General features: G+C 42.1%; 1 protein-coding gene across 5 annotated transcripts in view; it reads left to right on the top strand.

Annotated features, from left to right (window-relative positions):
* TJP2 (tight junction protein 2) overlaps positions 1-19,035 on the top strand; it is a 142,781-nt gene that overhangs the window by 87,095 nt on the left and 36,651 nt on the right. For all 5 annotated transcript variants that reach the window (XM_010362962.2, XM_010362961.2, XM_010362960.2 and 2 more), the window contains 3 exons: positions 11,054-11,107; positions 14,831-14,955; positions 16,750-16,852. In XM_010362962.2, the coding sequence (XP_010361264.1) occupies positions 11,063-11,107; positions 14,831-14,955; positions 16,750-16,852 (273 nt within the window). In that variant the 5' untranslated portion in view covers positions 11,054-11,062. The remainder of the gene's footprint in view (positions 1-11,053; positions 11,108-14,830; positions 14,956-16,749; positions 16,853-19,035) is intronic.

Below are 19,035 nucleotides of genomic sequence, written 5' to 3'. Positions count from 1 at the left end.
ACCTGCTTTGATCAGATGCTGGCTCCTGTGAAGCTTCCTGAGGGCAGTGGTTTGTTTTGCTTTTCATTTGTCCCTCAGAGCACATTGCACTTGGTCAGCATTTGTTGAATGAATGAGTAAAGAATTAGTGATGGCATATTTGCATACCTATATTCATGGTAGCATTTTTCACTATAGCCAAGAGGTGAAAGTAACCCAAGTGTCTGTTGACAGATGAATGGATAAACAAAATAAGTCATATACATACAATGGAATATTATTCAGCCTTAAAAAGGGAGGAACTTCTGACATACACCAGCATGTAGAGGAACCTTGAGGACATTATGCCATGTGAAGTAAGCCAGTCACAGGAAGACAAATCCTGTGTGAGTCCCCTTATATGATGTGTCTAATGTAGTCAAATTTGTAGAATCACAAAACAGAATGATGGTTGTCAGGAGCTGTGGGGAGAGGGAAATGGGGAGTTGTTTGATAGGCAAGAGTTTTGGTTTTGCAATGAAGAGTTCTTAAGTTCAGTATATTCTGAAGTGTGAATATACTACTGTCTTAGTCAATTCCTACTCCTGTAACTGGGAAATTTAAAAAAACCCAGAAATTTATTTGCCCACAGTTTTGGCTGGGAAGTTTAAGATCAAGGCAACAGCAGATCTGGCATCTGGTGAGGGCAGCTCTCTGCTTCCAAGATGGCGTCTTGTTGCTGTATCCTCACATGGCAGAAGAGGTGGAAGAGCAAGGGGGTTTAGCTAGGTCCCTCTAGCCCTTTTGTAAGAGCACGAATCCCATTCATGAGGTTGGAGCCCTCTTAATCACCTTGTAAAAGCCCCACCCCTTAACACTATCGCACTGGGTCTTAGCTTCCAGCATGTGAGTTTTGTTGGGACACATACATTGAAACCTTAGCAACTGCTACACTGTATACCCTTGAAAAATGAGAGGTTAGGAGTGCCAACCCTCACACAGTCAAAAATCCATGTATAACTTTTGACTCCCCAAAAACTATACCAATAGCTTGCTGTTTACCAGAAACCTTACCATAACATAAACAATTAACACATTTTATATGCTATATGTATTATATACTGTTTTCTCACAATAAAGTAATCTAGGGAAGGAAAATACATTTATTACACTAAGTGGAAGTGGATCATCCTAAAGGACTTCATCCTGATTGTCTTCATGTTGAGTAGGCTGAGGAAGAGGAGGGTTTGGTCCTGCTGTGCCCTGGCGGCAGAGGTGGAAGAGGTGGAGGAGGTGAAGGGGAGGCAGGGGAGGCAGGCACACTCTGTATAACTTTTACTGAAAAAACCCATGGATAAGTGAACCAGGGCAGTTCAAACCTTGCTGTTCAAGAGGTTTGCTGTTCAACAACCTTGCTGTTCAAACCTAACTGTACTTAGAAATGGTTAAGATAATAAATTTTAGGTTATATATTTTTCAGCACAATTAAAAATAAAAAAGAATTAGTGTTGCTAGAAACTATGACCTCTGGAGATCACTGTAGAAGAATCTGGAATTCTTAAATCCTAGGACACCTCTGACTTCTGGGTAGTACACGTGAACTTAAGGGAAAGAAGTATTTATTTCTGCATCAAGGTAAGCTCAGGTGTTTTCCTTAGGACTGTCAGAGTGAAGGAGTGAGCTGGCCTGAACCCTCCCCGAATTGCCTCGGTTCTCAGGCTCCTCTGTACCTGGGGCCTAGTGAGCCAGTCCATGGGCTGAACCTGGCTGGTATGTACAGAGCCTGCACATGTCTGCATAGCCTAGGTTAAGGTTTGGACACTTGCTTAGATTCCAAGGTCCTCCTTTGTACCCACTGCCCTCTTCACTTGTAGGATTTATTATTATTATTATTATTATTATTATTATTATTATTATTATTTTTGAGGCAGAGTTTCACTCTTGTCACCTAGGCTGGAGTGCAGTGGTGGGATCTTGGCTCACTGCAGGGTTCAAGTGATTCTTTTGCCTCAGTCTCCAGAGTAGCTGGGATTACAGGCACCTGCCAATATGCCCGGATTTTGTTTTTGTATTTTTAGTAGAGACGAGGTTTCAACATGTTGGCCAGGCTGGTCTTGAACTCCTGACCTCAGGTGATCCTCCCACCTCAGCCTCCCAGAGTGCTGGGATTATAGGCATGAGCCACTGTACCAGCCTGGATATATATATTTTTTTGAGACAGGGTCTCGTTCTGTGGCCCAGGCTGGAATGCAGTGGCCCGATCTCAGGTCACTGCAACCTCCGCCTCCTGGGCTCAGGTGATCCTCCTACCTCAGCCTCCCAAGTAGCTGGGACTGCAGGTGTGCACCACCATGCCCAGCTAATTTTTCTGTTTTTAGTAGAGATGGGGTTTCACCATGTTGGCCAGGCTGCTCTCGAACTTCTGGGCTCAGGCGATCTGCGCATCTTGGTCTCCCAGTGTGCTAGGATTACAGGCATGAGCGACTGCACCTGGCAAAGTGTAGGATTTGAAACAAACTTTTATTCACTTTTGATCTCATTTAACTGTCATAACACTTACTAAGAACTCAACTGAGAACTTACTCTCTTAGACGCTTAGGAAAGGACACACACATTTCCCAGTGCCTGTCCAGTACCAGCACGAGTGCTTTGTGGAGATTGCCCGTTTCTTGCTGACATTGCCCTTCTGAGGTATAGATGGTTTTATCGCTGCTGTATAAAGAAGGGTATAGTATATCCAGTGCCCCATAGCTAAGTGACAGGACAAGGATCTCACTCTAGATCTTGTGACTTTAAAAATCACTTTCTTGGCTCTGCTTCGCCTTGTTTCCTAGATGGTGGCCATCTCATGGTCCAGATTTATATACATCTCAGCCTCAAATCAAATGGCACATTTTCCATTTGCAAGCTGTTTGGCCCAGCCCATTGGCATATAACATACACTGTGGTAGCAAGAATTGGCCAGAGGCTCCCCAAGACCAGGCTTCTGAAATCCCAACCCCAGCTCCCAAGCCCCAAGCATCCCATAAAATCTTTGCTAGATGTTCAGAAACCTAAAATTTGCTTCTCCACCCCTCCCTTCTCCCCATGTGGTAAAGACAAAGAAACAGACAGCAGGGCTCTTTGTTAGTCTTTTATCTGCTAAGTTTACAGAAAGGTTAGATACTGGAACTTTGCTGAGCAAGCCTTCTGTCCCTGAGTTGTCTCTGAGCAGCACCAAATGACCGAGTCTTATCTTCCCCTTGTTATCTCCAAGGATATAAAACGTTTTCTTTTCATGCCTTTTAATTTCTATGTAACATTAGCCATTCAGTTGACCTGAAACATTGCTAGTTTATTTCTGGCTGGCGTGTGTGTGTGTGTGTGTGTGTGTGTGTGTATCAGAGGGTCTATACTCTATACATAAATACTTCTCTAAATATTCTTTTCCATAGTGTTGCTCTAAAATATCTCATTTACTTAATACTGTCACCTTAGATGGTGAATCATTTTATGTGCCTAAAAGAAATATCTCCTCGGATGCTCTAGTTCCCTGGCAAGGGAGAGAGAGGGAGAAGAAAGCTGTGAAAGTGGTGCAAATCCGAACTGCTTTCTTTTTTGCTCATAAGTAGTGCTTTTCAAAGCGTTTGGCATCCCTGCCGTATGGATGTGTCACTGTGTGAGATGACAACAGGATTTGCTGGAAATGTGGGCCACTATTGTATCCGCCTTACGTAACCACGTGGAGTGATGGAAATGGGTGAGCAGCCCGGGATGTAGGCGGTGGCCTGGCCCATGCATCTCCAGAGACCATGAAGACTGCTCAAGCCCTGCGTAGGATGTGGATCCAGGCTGTTAAAAAGTTGGGGAGATGGAAAGGCCGTGTGAGTCCCTCTGCAAGCTCTCCCCTTGTTTTCCCCAACCTTTCTTCATGGGAAGGGGAGGGAAGCAAAACCATTCTCTCAGTAACTCCTTTATCCTCAGATGTGTTTGTGCTTCTGGCATCTTTCAGCAACAAATTGTGAGATTGTAGGTTGTAGTTAGTCACTGGTGGTTTTTTAAAAAAATACTTGTATTGATTTTAGCACATCTGTGTGAAACTTATAGCCTCTTACTGGATCTGTGGATCAAAGGCTGCTGTTGTCCATGTGCTCGGAATCTGTAATGGTTTTGCTTCCTGGGTAGAGCTTAACATACTGGCTTTTGTGCTTGTTCACGTATGAGAATTTCTTGTTTTGGCATAAAACTTTTTGCTTTCTTATGTTGCAGAAATCTATATTCTTATTATGTCTAGGCTTCTAACTTAGAAGAAAAAGTGTTTTTCACATACTCTTTTTTTCCTTGTGGTTTGAACATGTGTGAGTGTTTACTTTTATGACTTGAGACTTACGAAGCTTGTCCCTTATGTGGACAGCTTTCAATTAATCTTTGGTTTTAGCTTTGACCTCCATCACTGGGCAGCAGCAGTCCGTGGATATAGAATCTAAAAGCTGCTTGCTCAGGGGGACTTTGGGCAGTGGACACTTCGGTATCTGTTTTGGGGTTGGCTTTTAACACGTTTCTACATTTTTTATGTAAAATATAGGATTTTAATCTATCTGGCCAAGATTTTTCAAAGGAAAAAAGCTTTATAAAAAGTAGATTTAAAAAAGCACAACAAATAACTATTTGCCTTAGTTCCTTTCTCTTGTTTTATCACACAAAAACCTTACTGTTAATGCGTTAAGTTTTTTGTTTATGGTAGAAGAGTTAGCTTACTTTTAACTTTCCATGAGGTCTAAGAATGACCTGTTACGATATAAAGGGGGTTGTCATGAACACTACTTACATGAAAAGTAAAAGTGATAAGGAAAGATGATGAAAGCACATTGAAGATCCTCCTGATGGATAGAATGTTGACACTTGGATTAAGAAGGCGACTTAGCGTTTTCTGCGTGCATCTCCCCCCACAGCTCCCCACCCTGCCCACCACACCTGCCTTGCTTCACCCCCCTTACCCCTTTCAAATTACTGGTACCATCCCTCAACTCGCTCTCCTTCGAGTTGAAATTATTATACCCTTTCCACTTTGCAAAATTCTAACTGCATTGAAAAATTTGCTGTTAAGTATACCTGTACCTCTTGGTATTAGATACTTCACCAGGAGTGAGTATTCACTTTGATGTTCACCCACTCATCTCCCTATTTTTTATTTATTTATTTTTATTTTTTGAGACAGAGTCTTGCTCTGCCACCTAGGCTGGAGTGCAGTGGTGTGATCTCGGCTCACTGCAAGCTCTGCCTCCCAGGTTCACGCCATTCTCCTGCCTCAGCCTCCCGAGTAGCTGGGACTACAGGTGTCCACCACCACGCCTGGCTAATTTTTTGTATTTTTAGTAGAGATGGGATTTCACTGTGTTAGCCAGGATGGTCCTAGTCTCCGGACCTCGTGATCCGCCCGTCTCGGCCTCCCAAAGTGCTGGGATTACAGGCATGAGCCACCGCGCCTGGCCTGGCCTCATCTCCCTATTTTTTAAACTTATGAAATGTTTGGTACTGTAAAAGAATTAAATATCTAAATCATGAAGCATAATAATTAAACAAATGCCATGAGCCCATTACACATATCTGCAGACCGTTACCAAAACAAAACACGAGGGAAATTTGTGTACCTCCCATCACACTCTGCCTCCTGCCCAGGTCACCTCACCCTGAATGTTACATTTTTCATTTCCTTGCCTTTTCTTTATATTTTCACTGCATGCATTCGTACACGCGCACACACACACACATACACACGAACACACTCCTCTGAATAATAGATTAATTTTGTTGGCAATTTTTTTACTGTAGTGAAAAACACATACCAAAATTTACTGTCTTTACCATTTGTAAATGTACAGTTTAATAGTGTTAAGTTATTCAAGTTGTTGTAAAACATTGTTTTTTGAGCTATATAAAAATGGTATCACACTCTACAAATCCTTCTGGGGTGTTTTTCACTCAACTTTATGTTTGAGATGCATCCCTTTTGTGGTGGTCTGTGTGACTGGTTTGTTTGTCTTCATTGCAGTATAACATTGTATTTTAATAATGTATCAATTTGTCCATCCTGCCCTTGAGAGATACTGGGATATTTTCCAGGTTTTGGCCGTTGGAAACATCGCTGCTGTGAATACTCTATACATGTATCTTTGTGCATATAGTCACACAGTTTTCTGGGGGCCTCTGCCTGGGTAGAGGAATCACTGGGTCGTGGAATGTGCATACCTTTAATTCTGATGTATGTGTGCTCTCTCTGTGGGCCTGCCTGTAAAGCTCCCCCTCGTGCTAAGCAGCTACCTGCTGTCATTCGGAGAAACGTCAGTTATTGCTAGCAAGTCTGATCTGCGCATAGCCAAGCACAGGTTGGGTAGGACCAGAGCCCGGTGGCCTAGTTTGAATGTCATGACCACAGCTCTCAGCTAAGCTGTTGCACCCTGGCAGCCTGTGCCCAGGGATGTTCCCAGAGCTGATGTTCTGAGGAATAAGGATGATTATGTGGGGTGCTCTGTGTTTCTGAAAAATTATATAAATGAGGCAGGAAAGAGTCTCAGTAGTTTGCTCTTTGGTAAGCTGCCCAAGGGCTTTCGCGGTTTTATTCGCTGATGTGTCTGAAGTGCCACAAACCATGTGCTTGGCAGAAAGTGGATGCTTAATCAATGTTTTTGCATAAATGAACAAATGAATGAATAATGAAGAGTTTTCTGTGAGACTCCCAAAAAGTCACAGTTCTGTAGGCTAAATATACGTTGTTATGGTGTATTTTTAATGCTCAACAGAGCTACTAAAATTTATTTTTACTCTAGTTCCCTACCTTTACAATTAAGATTTTCTGTTTATCACTTGGCTTAGCAGAGCATATATTCTTTGAATATTACGTTAAGTAGCTAATGGTTAATTTTACTACCTGTTAACCATAGGTAAGAAGAAGCCTCGCGATCTGATTGGTTTCAGGCACCGGGCAAGTTAATAGCAAGGTCTGATTGGTGGTGGTGGTGGTAGGAGATTAATCCTCTCTGACAAATTTAATTTAAATTACCCTTGCAGGCAGTGCAGGAACACTTAAAGATAGCGTCATCCTGTTGTTGAAAGACTGTGAATTTCAAAAGCCAGATTCATTCTACTTGAGCCACATTTAAAAAATAAAATTTTGCAAGAACTCATTTATTTGGCTAAATGATAAATTTAAATCCAAAACTTTGAAGAGTTTGTAGTTTTAAATTCTAAAATAGAAGTGTATTTTTAAAAGTAATGTACTCATAAAAATATTCTCCATAATAGCACAGCTCCTTGGGATATTGAGCTTTGTTTTTGGGATGATTGTCATAGTCCCAGTTAGTTTTTTTCCCGATAATTTTAAAGTAAGTTTTGTGGGGAAGGTGCCATGTGATTTTTTTTTTCCCTTTAATTCATGTGGCTATGACTATATCCAAAGAAGAGTTGGCAAATATATTTATTTTACCACAACTTCTAGATTAGTTCACTTTGTTGAAAGTTGACAGCTTTAAAGTATAAGGAGGCATTGAGAAGATGAGCTTGGAGAAGTGGGCATGCTCATAAGGTCATTTCTGGGTGGTAGTGGCTTGGTTTTACTAAGGCCACATCTAAAACTGAAGTTGGTGAGGAGTTAGTAAGGTGTTCTATGGAAATGGAAAAGGGCAACCAATTCCGATTTATTGCAGGAGCTCAGTTGAGTGTCTGCTTTCTTTTTCTTTTATTTATTTATTATTTGTTTGTTTGTTTGTTTATTTGTTTGTTTTTTGAGACAGAGTTTCACTCTGGAGTGCAGTGATGCAATCTCAGCTCATTGCAACCTCCGCCTCCCAGGTTCAAGTGATTTTCTTGCTTCAGCCTCCCACGTATCTGGGACTACAGATGTGCGCCACCACACCCAGCTAATTTTTTGTGTCTTTAGTAGAGAGGTTTTCACCATGTTGGCCAGGCTGGTCTTGAACTCCTGGCCCCAAGTGATCCACCTGCCTTGGCCTCCCAAAGTGTTGGGATTACAGGCGTGAACCACCACGCCCGACTGGGTTTCTGCTCTCTGTTTCCGTTTAAGAAAACTTTTTGGCCAGGTGTGGTGGCTAACACCTGTAATCCCAGCACTTTGGGAGGCCGAGGCAGGCAGATCATCTAAGGTTGGGACTTCGAGACCAGCCTGACCAACATGGTGAAACCCTGTCTCTACTAAAAATGCAAAAATTAGCTGGGCGTGGTGGTGCATGCCTGTAATCCCAGCTACTCGGGAGACTGAGGCAGGAGAATTGCTAGAACCCGGGAGGTGGAGGTTGGGGTGAGCCCAGATTATGCCATTGCACTCTAGCCTGGGCAACAAGAGCGAAATGCCATCTCAAACAAAACAAAATAAAACAAAACTTTTTAACAAATATGTACAACTTCATTAAAATCTTGGAAAATTTGTTATACTGCCACATATTGGAAAATGCTGTTTTAGACACAGGCAAAATTCCAGAGAGGAATGGCTATAGAGCACGTCTAGAAAGTCAGACCATGGGCACCTGAGTTTTTAGTCCACCCACCTCACGTATGCTATCAAAGAAGCAGAGAGCCACGAATTCGATAGAAACTTGAAGAAAATTTATAGGCTGAGCACGGTGTCTCACACCTGTAATCCCGGCACTTTGGGAGGCTAAGGCGGGCAGATCATTTGAGGTCAGGAGTTCGAGATGAGCCTGGCCAACATGGTGAAACCATGCCTCTACCAAAAATGCAAAAAATGAGCTGGATGTGGTGACGCACAACTGTAATCCCAGCTACTTGGGAGGCTGAGGTATGCGAATCACTTGAACCCAGGAGGCAGAGGTTGCAGTGAACCTAGATCACACCCCTGCATTCCAGCCTGGGTGACAGAGTGAGACCCTGTCTCAAAAAAAAAAAAAAAAAAAAAAAATTGTAAGTAGCAGTGAGTGCTTCAATCATATTAATTGAATGATGAATGAATAGTGTATCCATCTCTTGATGTATTAAAAAGAAAAAAACTTCTTTGAGTGCCTACTCTGTGTGCCAGACACTGTTGTAGCAGATAATGGGACAAAGATGAGTAGGATATAAAAATTTCACCTGAAAATTCACTTTTATTTTTTTAAATTGAAGAACAGTCGTCACAGTGAGCAGACTTTAAGTAATTGCTGCGTTTTACATATTTTAGCTAATCTTTTGGGATGTTTACATATTTCCTTGTGTTGATGAGCCTTCATTTAACCTAAATCTTGCCCTTTTGGGCTGCTTGTGTCCCTGGCACCCCAGGCCCCATTCACCATCCAGACCCAGGATTGCTGGTAGCACAGATCTCTCGTTCTGGCCTTTTTCAGGTATTTTGAGGTTTTTTTTTTTTTTTTTTTTTTTTTTTTTTTTTTTTTTTTTTTAAATATATGTGAGATCTCACTATTTTGTTCTGGTTGGACTACGACATGTGCCACTGTGCCTGGCTAACTTTAAAAATTTTTTGTAGAGATGGGAGTCTCACTATGTTGCACAGGCTGGTCCTGAACTCCTAGGCTCAAGCGATCTCTCGCTTCAGCCTGAGTGCTGGGAATACAGACATGAGCCACTGCACCCAGCCCTCCTCTAATTTCTTAAAACATATACACATAGTCCAGGCTTGGTGACTCATGCCTGTAATCCCAGCACTTTGGGAGGCCGAGGCAGGTGGATCATGAGGTCAGGAGTTTGAGACCAGCCTGATCAACATGGTGAAACCCCATCTCTACTAAAATACAAAAATTAGCTGGGAGTGGTGGTGTGCACCTGTAATCCTAGCTACCCCAGGAGACCAAGTCAGGAGAATCGCTTGAACCTGGGAGGTGGAGGTTGCAGTGAGTCAAGATCACGCAACCGCACTCCAGCCTAGGTGACAGAGCGAGACTCCGTCTCAAGCAAAACAAAACAAAACAAAAAACCAGTGTATACACATACTATAGATACTCCGTTTTTGTCTGTGGCTGCTGTTTCAAATATTTAAAGTCTTTGATTCTTCAGTTTATGTTTCTTTTACCTCTCACTCATGGTGATGTGGATGTTTAAATTGTGGGCTCATTTCTTTGGATACATACTATCTGGGGAGTCCTTGAAGGCTGTGTTTGAGTGTGATCTCTGGAGAGGATTCGCATCTGCCTCTGTGTACCTGGTGGTATGGCCAGTGCAGAACCACAGTAGGCATGAGTGTTTGGCAGGGTGTGGTCACGTCTGTAATATGAATGCCCAAACCTATGTGAATACAGGTCTGTTGATAGAAATTCTCCAGGGTTTTATTTTTAGTTATTTCCACTCTACACATAGCCAAGGATGAGACAGTCCCTGCATCTCCATCTGTGTCCCGGTATTTTGTTCCCCTAATAGATCCACCCAGACCTGATTTCCCACCCTGTTTGGATCCCCAGCCTCCTCTAAATGCCTGCCTCAGTGCTGGCTTGTCTCTGTGGTTCTGAGTGTTGTTGGCGTTTCTAGCTTTCTCAAGGCAGCCTGCATTTAATAGATTATTATTTGTAAAATGATACCACCAGTTTTAGTTTTTTCTAGATACCTACTTTGGAATATTGTCAGAGATGGAAGTCCCAGTGGTCCATTTATGAAGACATTAATCTTTCATACCCAGTGATACAGATGGAGAAAAAGCCAAAAGATCCCGCAGGTCGCCCAGTTGGGCGTACCCTATGATAAGGCTAAGGCTATTTTTAGACATAAACATGGAGAAAACTTGCCTACGAAGTCACCTTTGACAGGAAGAGGGGGAGAACGATTAGAAAAAAATCTATTTGAAACTAGATATTTTTAAAGGGTTTTATGATGACGGTGTTTTGGAATAGTGATAATAAAAGGACTCAGCACTTAACATTCCATTCTTTTTAGGGTCTATCTCTCACTGTGTATTTCACTTACCTTTCAAGTATTGTTTCCAGTTTCATTTCACTGAAGGAGTGTGTTTGAAAATAGGTAGCATAATGAACAAATATTAACTCTTTTTGGTATAGAGTGTGAGCTGGACTTGATGTCGAGGCATTTTGAATGATAATTTTATTTCTAGTATTGAAAAGGTTGTGGTTTTCATCAGACTGGTTTTGTTTTGTTAAAACAGGCCCCAGGCATGGAAGAGCTGATATGGGAACAGTACACTGTGACCCTACAAAAGGTGAGTTCTGCACATTTCATGTATTCTACAGTCATGTTCTTGATTTTACGGATCATGGATCTTATTTATTTTTGCCTACACACAGTTTTGACTTTTTTTTTTTCCCTTGAGGTGCATAATGCATTATAGATACTAACTGCTAATAGTTGCTATGTTAAGAAAGATTTGCATGCTATTGTATTTTTTGATTAAGGACTGTTTAATATAGAACATTTTAGAGGTTATTTAGTGTATACACTTAACTCCAGATAGAACAGGTTATGAAAGAGAGAAAAGAAAGGGAAGAATGAAAATGACCTGTAATGTTTAAGGAAGTTGAGGGAGCTATTTACAACTTCTGTAATTTTAATTATAACATATACATACCTTATAACTCTTAAGAAGTGTAGGATCCAAGAGACTGTAAATCATTTGGGTGAGGCTGAGCTGGAGAACTGCCCTCATGGTTCCGCATTTTTTTTTTTTTTTTGAGATGGAATTGCACTCTTGTCGCCCAGGCTGGAGTGCATCTAGTCTCACTGCAATCTCCGCCTCCTGGGTTCAAGCAATTCTCCTGCCTCAGCCTCCCAAGTAGCTGGAATTACACGTGCCCATCACCACGCCTGGCTAATTTTGTATTTTTAATAGAGACGAGGTTTCTTCATGTTGGTCAGGCTGGTCTCAAACTCCCAACCTCAGGTGATCCACCTGCCTCGGCCTCCCAAAGCGCTGGGGTTACAGGCGTGAGGCACCATGCCCAGCTGGTTCCACATTTTTATGCTATCAAGCTGCCTTCCAGTCTTCATGACTGTGATTTTCCTGGGTTCTGCAGGGTTTCTTCTGGCTCTGAATTCCTCCAGGATCTGTCATCTCCTAGAGGGACCGTAAGTTCCTCATAGGGAGAGTTTTCCTTTGACCCTCAGAACTGTGAGCTTCAAGCTTTGTCTTCTATGAAAATTAAAGACATTCCTGAATTTAATGTTTATTGAATTAATCCAGGTAGAAAAAAATGTCTCTGGGCCAGTGCCCAGACTTCCAGATCAGTAATCACAGTTTCTGCAGTTGAGGGGTTTTGTCTGCTTAGGTCTTATTTTTCAACTCTCCTCATCTTTCTGACTCTCCTCTGCCCTTTCCCTGAGCATTTCATGCATTCCTTGAGTTGTGGACCCAAAATTGGCAGAGGTCAGAGATTGTTTTAGGCTTTGCATAGAGGATGGAGCTGCCTCTGTCTAAAACCAGGTGCCAGCTGGTGGAAGCTGCCCAATTCAAAGCCATGTGATTAATAGACAACACCCTCAACCTGTTTTGAGTTTGTAATTGTTTATAATCAGTCAGCATAGTGGGCCCTACATGGGAAACTTTCCTTGGGAGGAAAGATTTTCTTTTAGTCTCAGAGTAAATTTTTATATAGTCTAACCCAGATTTAAGACTATGCAGTCACATATACTCATTATCTGGATGAAACTGGGCTTAGATTTTTTTTTTTTTTTTTTTTTTTTAAATGGAGTCTCATTCCATTGCCCAGGCTGGAGTGTAGTGGCATGATCTGAGCTCACTGCAACCTTCACATCCTAGGTTCAAGTGATTTTCCTGCCCCAGCCTCCTGAGTAGTTGGGATTACAGGCATGTGCCACCATGCCTGGCTAATTTTTATATTTTTAGTAGAGATGGAGTTTTGCCACGTTGGCCAGGCTGGTCTCGAACTCCTGGACTCAAGCAATTCTGCCTTGGCCTCCGAAAGTGCTGGGATTACAGGCGCGAGCCACTGCACCTGGCCCAGACTTAGCTTTTTAAAACAATGAATTAGGATTATGTATCATCTGTGCTCACCATTGTGCATTGCTAGACCGATCATGGATGTAATAAATCTTATTTCCTATCTTCCATGCATGTAGAAAAGGGTTTAATGCTTTGCTTTCTCATGAGATCTCAACACACATTTTATGTTCAAATTTTATCTTTAAAATCCGTTTATGGGCTGGGCACGGTAGCTCATGTCTGTGTGAGGCTCATGCCTCCACACTTTGGGAGGTGGAGGCAGGCAGATCATGAGGTCAGGAGATCGAGACCATCCTGGCCAACATGGTGAAACCCTATCTCTACTAAAAATACAAAACTTAGCTGGGTGTGGTGGCGCATGCCTGTAGTCCAAGCTACTCGGGAGGCTGAGGCAGGAGAATTGCTTGAACCCGGGAGGTGGAGGTTGCAGTGAGCTGAGCACCACTGCACTCCAGTCTGGCAACAGAGCGAGACTCCATCTCAAAAAAAAAAAAAACCATTTACGTCTTTTTCACTGTATGTTGAAATGAAACTACCGGCTCATCTACTTTGAGGTTAAAGGTATACTTTAAAAATACAATTTTAGGCAGCCATAAAAAAGAACGAAATCATGTCCTTTGCAGCACCACGAATGCACCTGGAGGCCATTATCCTAAGCAAATTAATGCAGAAACAGAAAACCAAATACTGCATGTTCTCACTTAGAAGTGGGAGCTAAACATTGGATACACATGGACACAAAAATAGGAACAGTTAACACTGGGAATTCCAAAAGTAGGGAGGGAAGGAGAGGAGCAAAGCTTGAAAAACTACTTCTTGGGTACTGTGTTCAGTACTTGGGTGACAGGATCATTAGAAGCCCAAACCTCAGCATCAGACAATATCCATATATAGCAAACCTGCACATGTACCCCGAATCTAAAATAAAAATAAAGCAAAATAACGTTAAAAAGGATTGGCTAGCACAGGGAAGAGCAGTCTCTTCCCACACAGCTAGAAAGTTGTGGGTTTTTTTGTTTTTTGTTTTTTAGAGACATCTCCGGTTGCCCATTTAGAGTGCAGAAGCTGCCTTTGCTTGTTGCAGCCTTGACCTCACAGGCTCAGGTGATTCTCCCACCTCAGCCTCCCTAGTAGCTGGGACCATAGACGTACACCACCATGACCAGCTAATTTTTTGTATTTCTTATAAAGACAGGGTTTTGCCATGTTGTCCAGGCTGGTCTCGAGCTCCTGGACTCAAGAAATTTGCCTGCCTTGGCATCCCAAAGTGCTGGGATTATAGACATGAGCCATGAGTCTAGGCAGAAGGTTTTTTTTTTTTTTAAGATGTCAAAACATCATAATATACAGAAAAATTAAAAATATTTACAGTATAGGTAAAATGGTGGCTCCCTGTTGTAATCCCAGTGCTTTGGGAGTTCGAGACAGGAGGCTCATTTGAGCCCAGAAATTTGAGGCTGTGGTGAGTAGTGATCACACCACTGCACTCTAGCCTAGCAACAGACCAAAAGTCTGTCTCTTAAAAAAAAAAAAAAAACTACAATAAGAAAATCTGAAAATGAAAAAAATACAGTTTTAGTACAGATTCAGTTTTTAGTGAAGTTTTTTCCAGCTCAGGCCAGCATGATGCAAAGAGGTACAATTGGTGCTTCAAACAGTACATTCCTATTTGGACTGAAGACATTGTTTCCTATTCCTGCCAGCTTCTAGTGATAACTCCAGTCTGCACTATCAATCTTTTCCAGCCTCCACAGGCTGTTTCTTTCAGATAAGGAATTTCCCTTTATAAACCTGTCAGCTGACTATGACTATGCTTTATTTTGTTTCTCATTTGTTTCTGTAAGCCCATCTGTTCCTGAACAGTCTCTGGTTATTGATTTGACCTTTATTTTATTGAGTGCTTATAATAAATCCTGAAAGCCACTTATTGAAGGATTTTTAATATTTCTCCTCTCTGATGTACAGGATTCCAAAAGAGGATTTGGAATTGCAGTGTCTGGAGGCAGAGACAACCCCCACTTTGAAAATGGAGAAACGTCGATTGTCATTTCTGATGTGCTCCCGGGTGGGCCTGCTGACGGGCTGCTCCAGTGAGTGTCTCCCTCACCTCGCAGCCCCTGCCAGCCCTACTGGTTAGCCCTAGACAGGGTATTTTGGTTGGTATCCACTTTATATTAAAAAAAAGAAAAAACAAACTTTTATATAACATTTGAAAAGTCTTCAAGCTGGAGTGGAACCCATAACACACCATGTTTGAACAATGCCCAAATCTTGGGAACACCCCAGCTTTGAAGCGAGGAGGGCAGTTGTTTCTGTAAGAAGGTAGTTCAAACATCCCTCCTAGGTTTAGGAATCATTTTTGAACATGCAGTTTTAAATTGGCATGCTTCTCAACCCCAATGCTTACCCAACACTGTTTATATTTGTTTTAATTTATATTCTTTTAAGAATTTAATAAGGAGACTTTGGTTTATTGATTATCTTATTTGTAAGAGGGATGTGGAAGTTGGGAAAATTTACTATAGGAAAACCACAAGTTTTCCAACTGCCAGCTTTCTGGCTTGAAGAGGTAACACCATTTTATTTTACTTTTTAATTATTATTATTATTATTTTTTGAGACAGAATCTTGCTCTGTCACCCAGTCTGGATTGCAGGGGTGCGATCTTAGTTCACCACAACCGTCACCTTCCGAGTTCAAGCAATTCTCTCCTGCCTCAGCCACCTGAGTAGCTGGGATTACAGGTGCCTGCCACCACACCCAGCTAATTTTTGTATTTTTAGTAGAGACGGGGTTTTGCCATGTTGACCAGGCTGGTGTTGAACTCCTGACCTGAAGTGATCTGCCCACCTTGGCCCCCCAAAGTGCTGGGATTACAGGCATGAGCCACCATACCCAGCTGGTAACCCCATTTTAAATGATGCATGCCTGATTCCCACAGGATAACTTCTCAGGACAAAATCTAAAGTTAACTCTATGGCTGCATTGGCTAAATAGCTCAAAAGTTTAGGTTCTGTTGGTGTTTAAAGCCTCTGTGGTCTAAGCACAGTGGCTCATGCCTATAATCCTGTACTTTGGGAAGCTGAGGTGGCAGGAACACTTGAGGCCAGATATTCAAGATCAGCCTGGGGAACATAATGAGACCCTGTTGGGATGGCATACATCTGCTCGGGTCCCAGCTACTTGGAAGGCTAAGGTGAGAATCCTTTGAGCTCGGGAAGTTGAGGTTGTAGTGAGCTATCATCAGTCACACTACTGCAGTCCATCCTGGGTGAGAGAGGGAAACCATGCCTCTTAAAAAATAAAATTATAGTTAAGAAAGCCTCTGTAGTTTTATCAAAGTTAGTAGTCTTTCATATGGAGAAATGCAAAATTTTAAAGTAATATTTGGGATGAACTGGAGCAATAGGATTCTGTGATTTCAAAATTTCTTTAAGAATCCAAGGCAAGCTTTTGGCCCTTTTCCTGCACAAAAGCACAAATGGATGGATATACACCTACTTGGAGGGAGTGTTTTTAGACTTTTCTGAAGCTCACCGTGCACCTCAGGCAATAAGGGATTGATAGAGAAGTTCCTTTTGGTGTCCAGACCTCATCGTCATCAAGTACCAGTACCTCCTGGTGTGACCCTGTAGTTTGGGGAGATCAGGCCTCTCTCTTCCCAGATGATTTCTATTTAGACACTCAGAATTGAGCTGTATGGCCCCCAGTTCCTTTCTTTGGAAGATCTCATGCCAAGTTGACTGGGCCTTGGGCGCCACCAGACCCTGAGCCCTTTAGAAAGCCTTTCAGGTCGATTTGCTGCTTCTATTTGTTCCTAAATAAATAATTTGCAATGAATAGATGGGAGTTTTTCATGACCCATTTTTGTTTCTTGTTTACAGAGAAAATGACAGAGTGGTCATGGTCAATGGCACCCCCATGGAGGATGTGCTTCATTCGTTTGCAGTTCAGCAGCTTAGAAAAAGTGGGAAGATCGCTGCTATTGTAAGTACTGGGTTTGCTTTCAACTCGCCTCAATAGCATTTTGGTTTTTTGCCCAGAAGAAAATTACCCCTTGCTTTTAAGCATTTGACAGAATTACATAACCTAGGGACTGCTGTACTTGGATTCTTAGTACTTTTGGAGGGGTATGAAGATGTGTGTAAGTTATCCTTCCTGCCTTTCCTTGTGTCTTCTCCTGAGGCCAGTGATTCTCTGATCTGAGTTAGTTTGCCTTAGGAACAAAGTTAGGCAATTATTCCCTAAGAGAATTAGCTAGAATCAGAAAAAATTTAGAAAAAAATTTTCAGCTCAAAAACTCATTATAAAGACCCAAGCAAGGTGTATTATATCTTCATAGACTAAGAGTTTCATTAGAAGACTGTCTATAATCTTCATTCATCTATTCATTCATTCATTCACTGGCTGAGGATCAACTATGAGCTGGATGCCATTAGGCCCTGGAACCAATCTGTGCTGCAAGGTGTGTTCACTCCAGTGGGGCAGGTAGACACACAAAGTGAGAATGCTAATAAAATAGGGATACACCCACATATGTGGTGTGTATACACACACACACACACACACACACATAGAGAGAGAGATCTATAGATACAGTTTTTTGTTTGTTTTTTTTTTGAGGTGGAGTTTTGCTCTTGTTGCCCAGGCTGGAGTGCTATGGTGCAATCCTGGCTCACCGCAACCTCTGCCTCCCGGGTTCAAGTGATTCTCCTGCCTCAGCCTCCCAAGTAGTTGGGATTACAGACATGCTCCACCACGCCTGGCTAATTTTGTATTTTTAGTAGAAACAGGGTTTCTCCATGTTGATCAGGCTGGTCCCGAACTCCCAAGTTCAGGTGATCTGCTGACCTTGGCCTCCCAAAGTGCTGAGATTACAGGCGTGAGCCACCACACCCAGCCACATATATGGTATTTAATGTTTTTCAACTTTATATTATGAAGATTTTCAAACAGGAAAGTTGAAAGATCAGTGTAATAAATATTTATCTTCTAAAATATTACTATTCTGTCATCTTTACTTGGTCTCTGTATGTATATAAACACTCATGTCTTGCCAACCATTCGAAGGAAAGTTACAGACATGACAGTTCATTTCTACGTACTTCACATGCATTTCCTGTGAATGAGGACATTCGCCTATATAATACTATTATCCAGTCTAAGAAAAGTAATAATTTTACAGTATTATCTAATATCCAGTCCATATCTCAAGATGTCTTTTTCATTTTTAGAGATGGGATCTTGAGTTTCCCAGGCTGATCTTGATCTCCTGGGTTCAAGCGATCCTTCCACCTCAGCCTCCCAAAGTGCTGGGATTACAGGTGTGAGCCACCATACCTAGCTCTCAGAATGTCTTTGATAGGTGTTTTCTTCCCTATCCAGGATCCAGAGTTCACTCATTGCATTTAATCATTATCTCTTTAGTTCCTTTTACTCTAGAAGGGTTCCTCTTTACCCTTGCCCCTCTTCCCCACCCCTCACTTTAAAAATGGCATTGGGCCAGGCTCAGTGGTTCACGCCAGCACTTTGGGAGATGGAGGCAGGCAGATCACCTGAGGTCTGGAGTTCGAGACCAGCCTGGCCAACATGATGAAACCCCGTCTCTACTAAAAATACAAAAATTAGCCAGGCATGGTGGTGTGCGCCTGTAATCGCAGCAGTCGGGAGGGTGAGGCACGAGAATCGCTTGAATCTGGGAGGCGGAGGTTGCAGTGAGCTGAGTACAGTCCAGCCTGGACAACAGAGCGAGAATCGGTCTTAATAATTAATAAGTAAGGAAATAAGGCATTGACTTCCTTAAAATTTTAAAAATTTATGCATAATGCATAGTTACAGGGTATGTGTGATTAATTTAATACATTCATATGATTTGTAAAATTCAGACAGGATTGGGTGTGTTCACGATGGTATGGCCATAGACATGATTTGTAAAATTCAGACAGGATTGGGTGTGTTCACGATGGTATGGCCATAGACATGATTTGTAAAATTCAGACAGGATTGGGTGTGTTCACGATGGTATGGCCATAGACATGATTTGTAAAATTCAGACAGGATTGGGTGTGTTCACGATGGTATGGCCATAGACATGATTTGTAAAATTCAGACAGGATTGGGTGTGTTCACGATGGTATGGCCATAGACATGATTTGTAAAATTCAGACAGG

Source organism: Rhinopithecus roxellana, chromosome 16, assembly GCF_007565055.1.
Source record: "Rhinopithecus roxellana isolate Shanxi Qingling chromosome 16, ASM756505v1, whole genome shotgun sequence".
Taxonomy (NCBI): domain Eukaryota; kingdom Metazoa; phylum Chordata; class Mammalia; order Primates; family Cercopithecidae; genus Rhinopithecus; species Rhinopithecus roxellana.
This window is presented reverse-complemented; position numbering and strand designations above follow the sequence as displayed.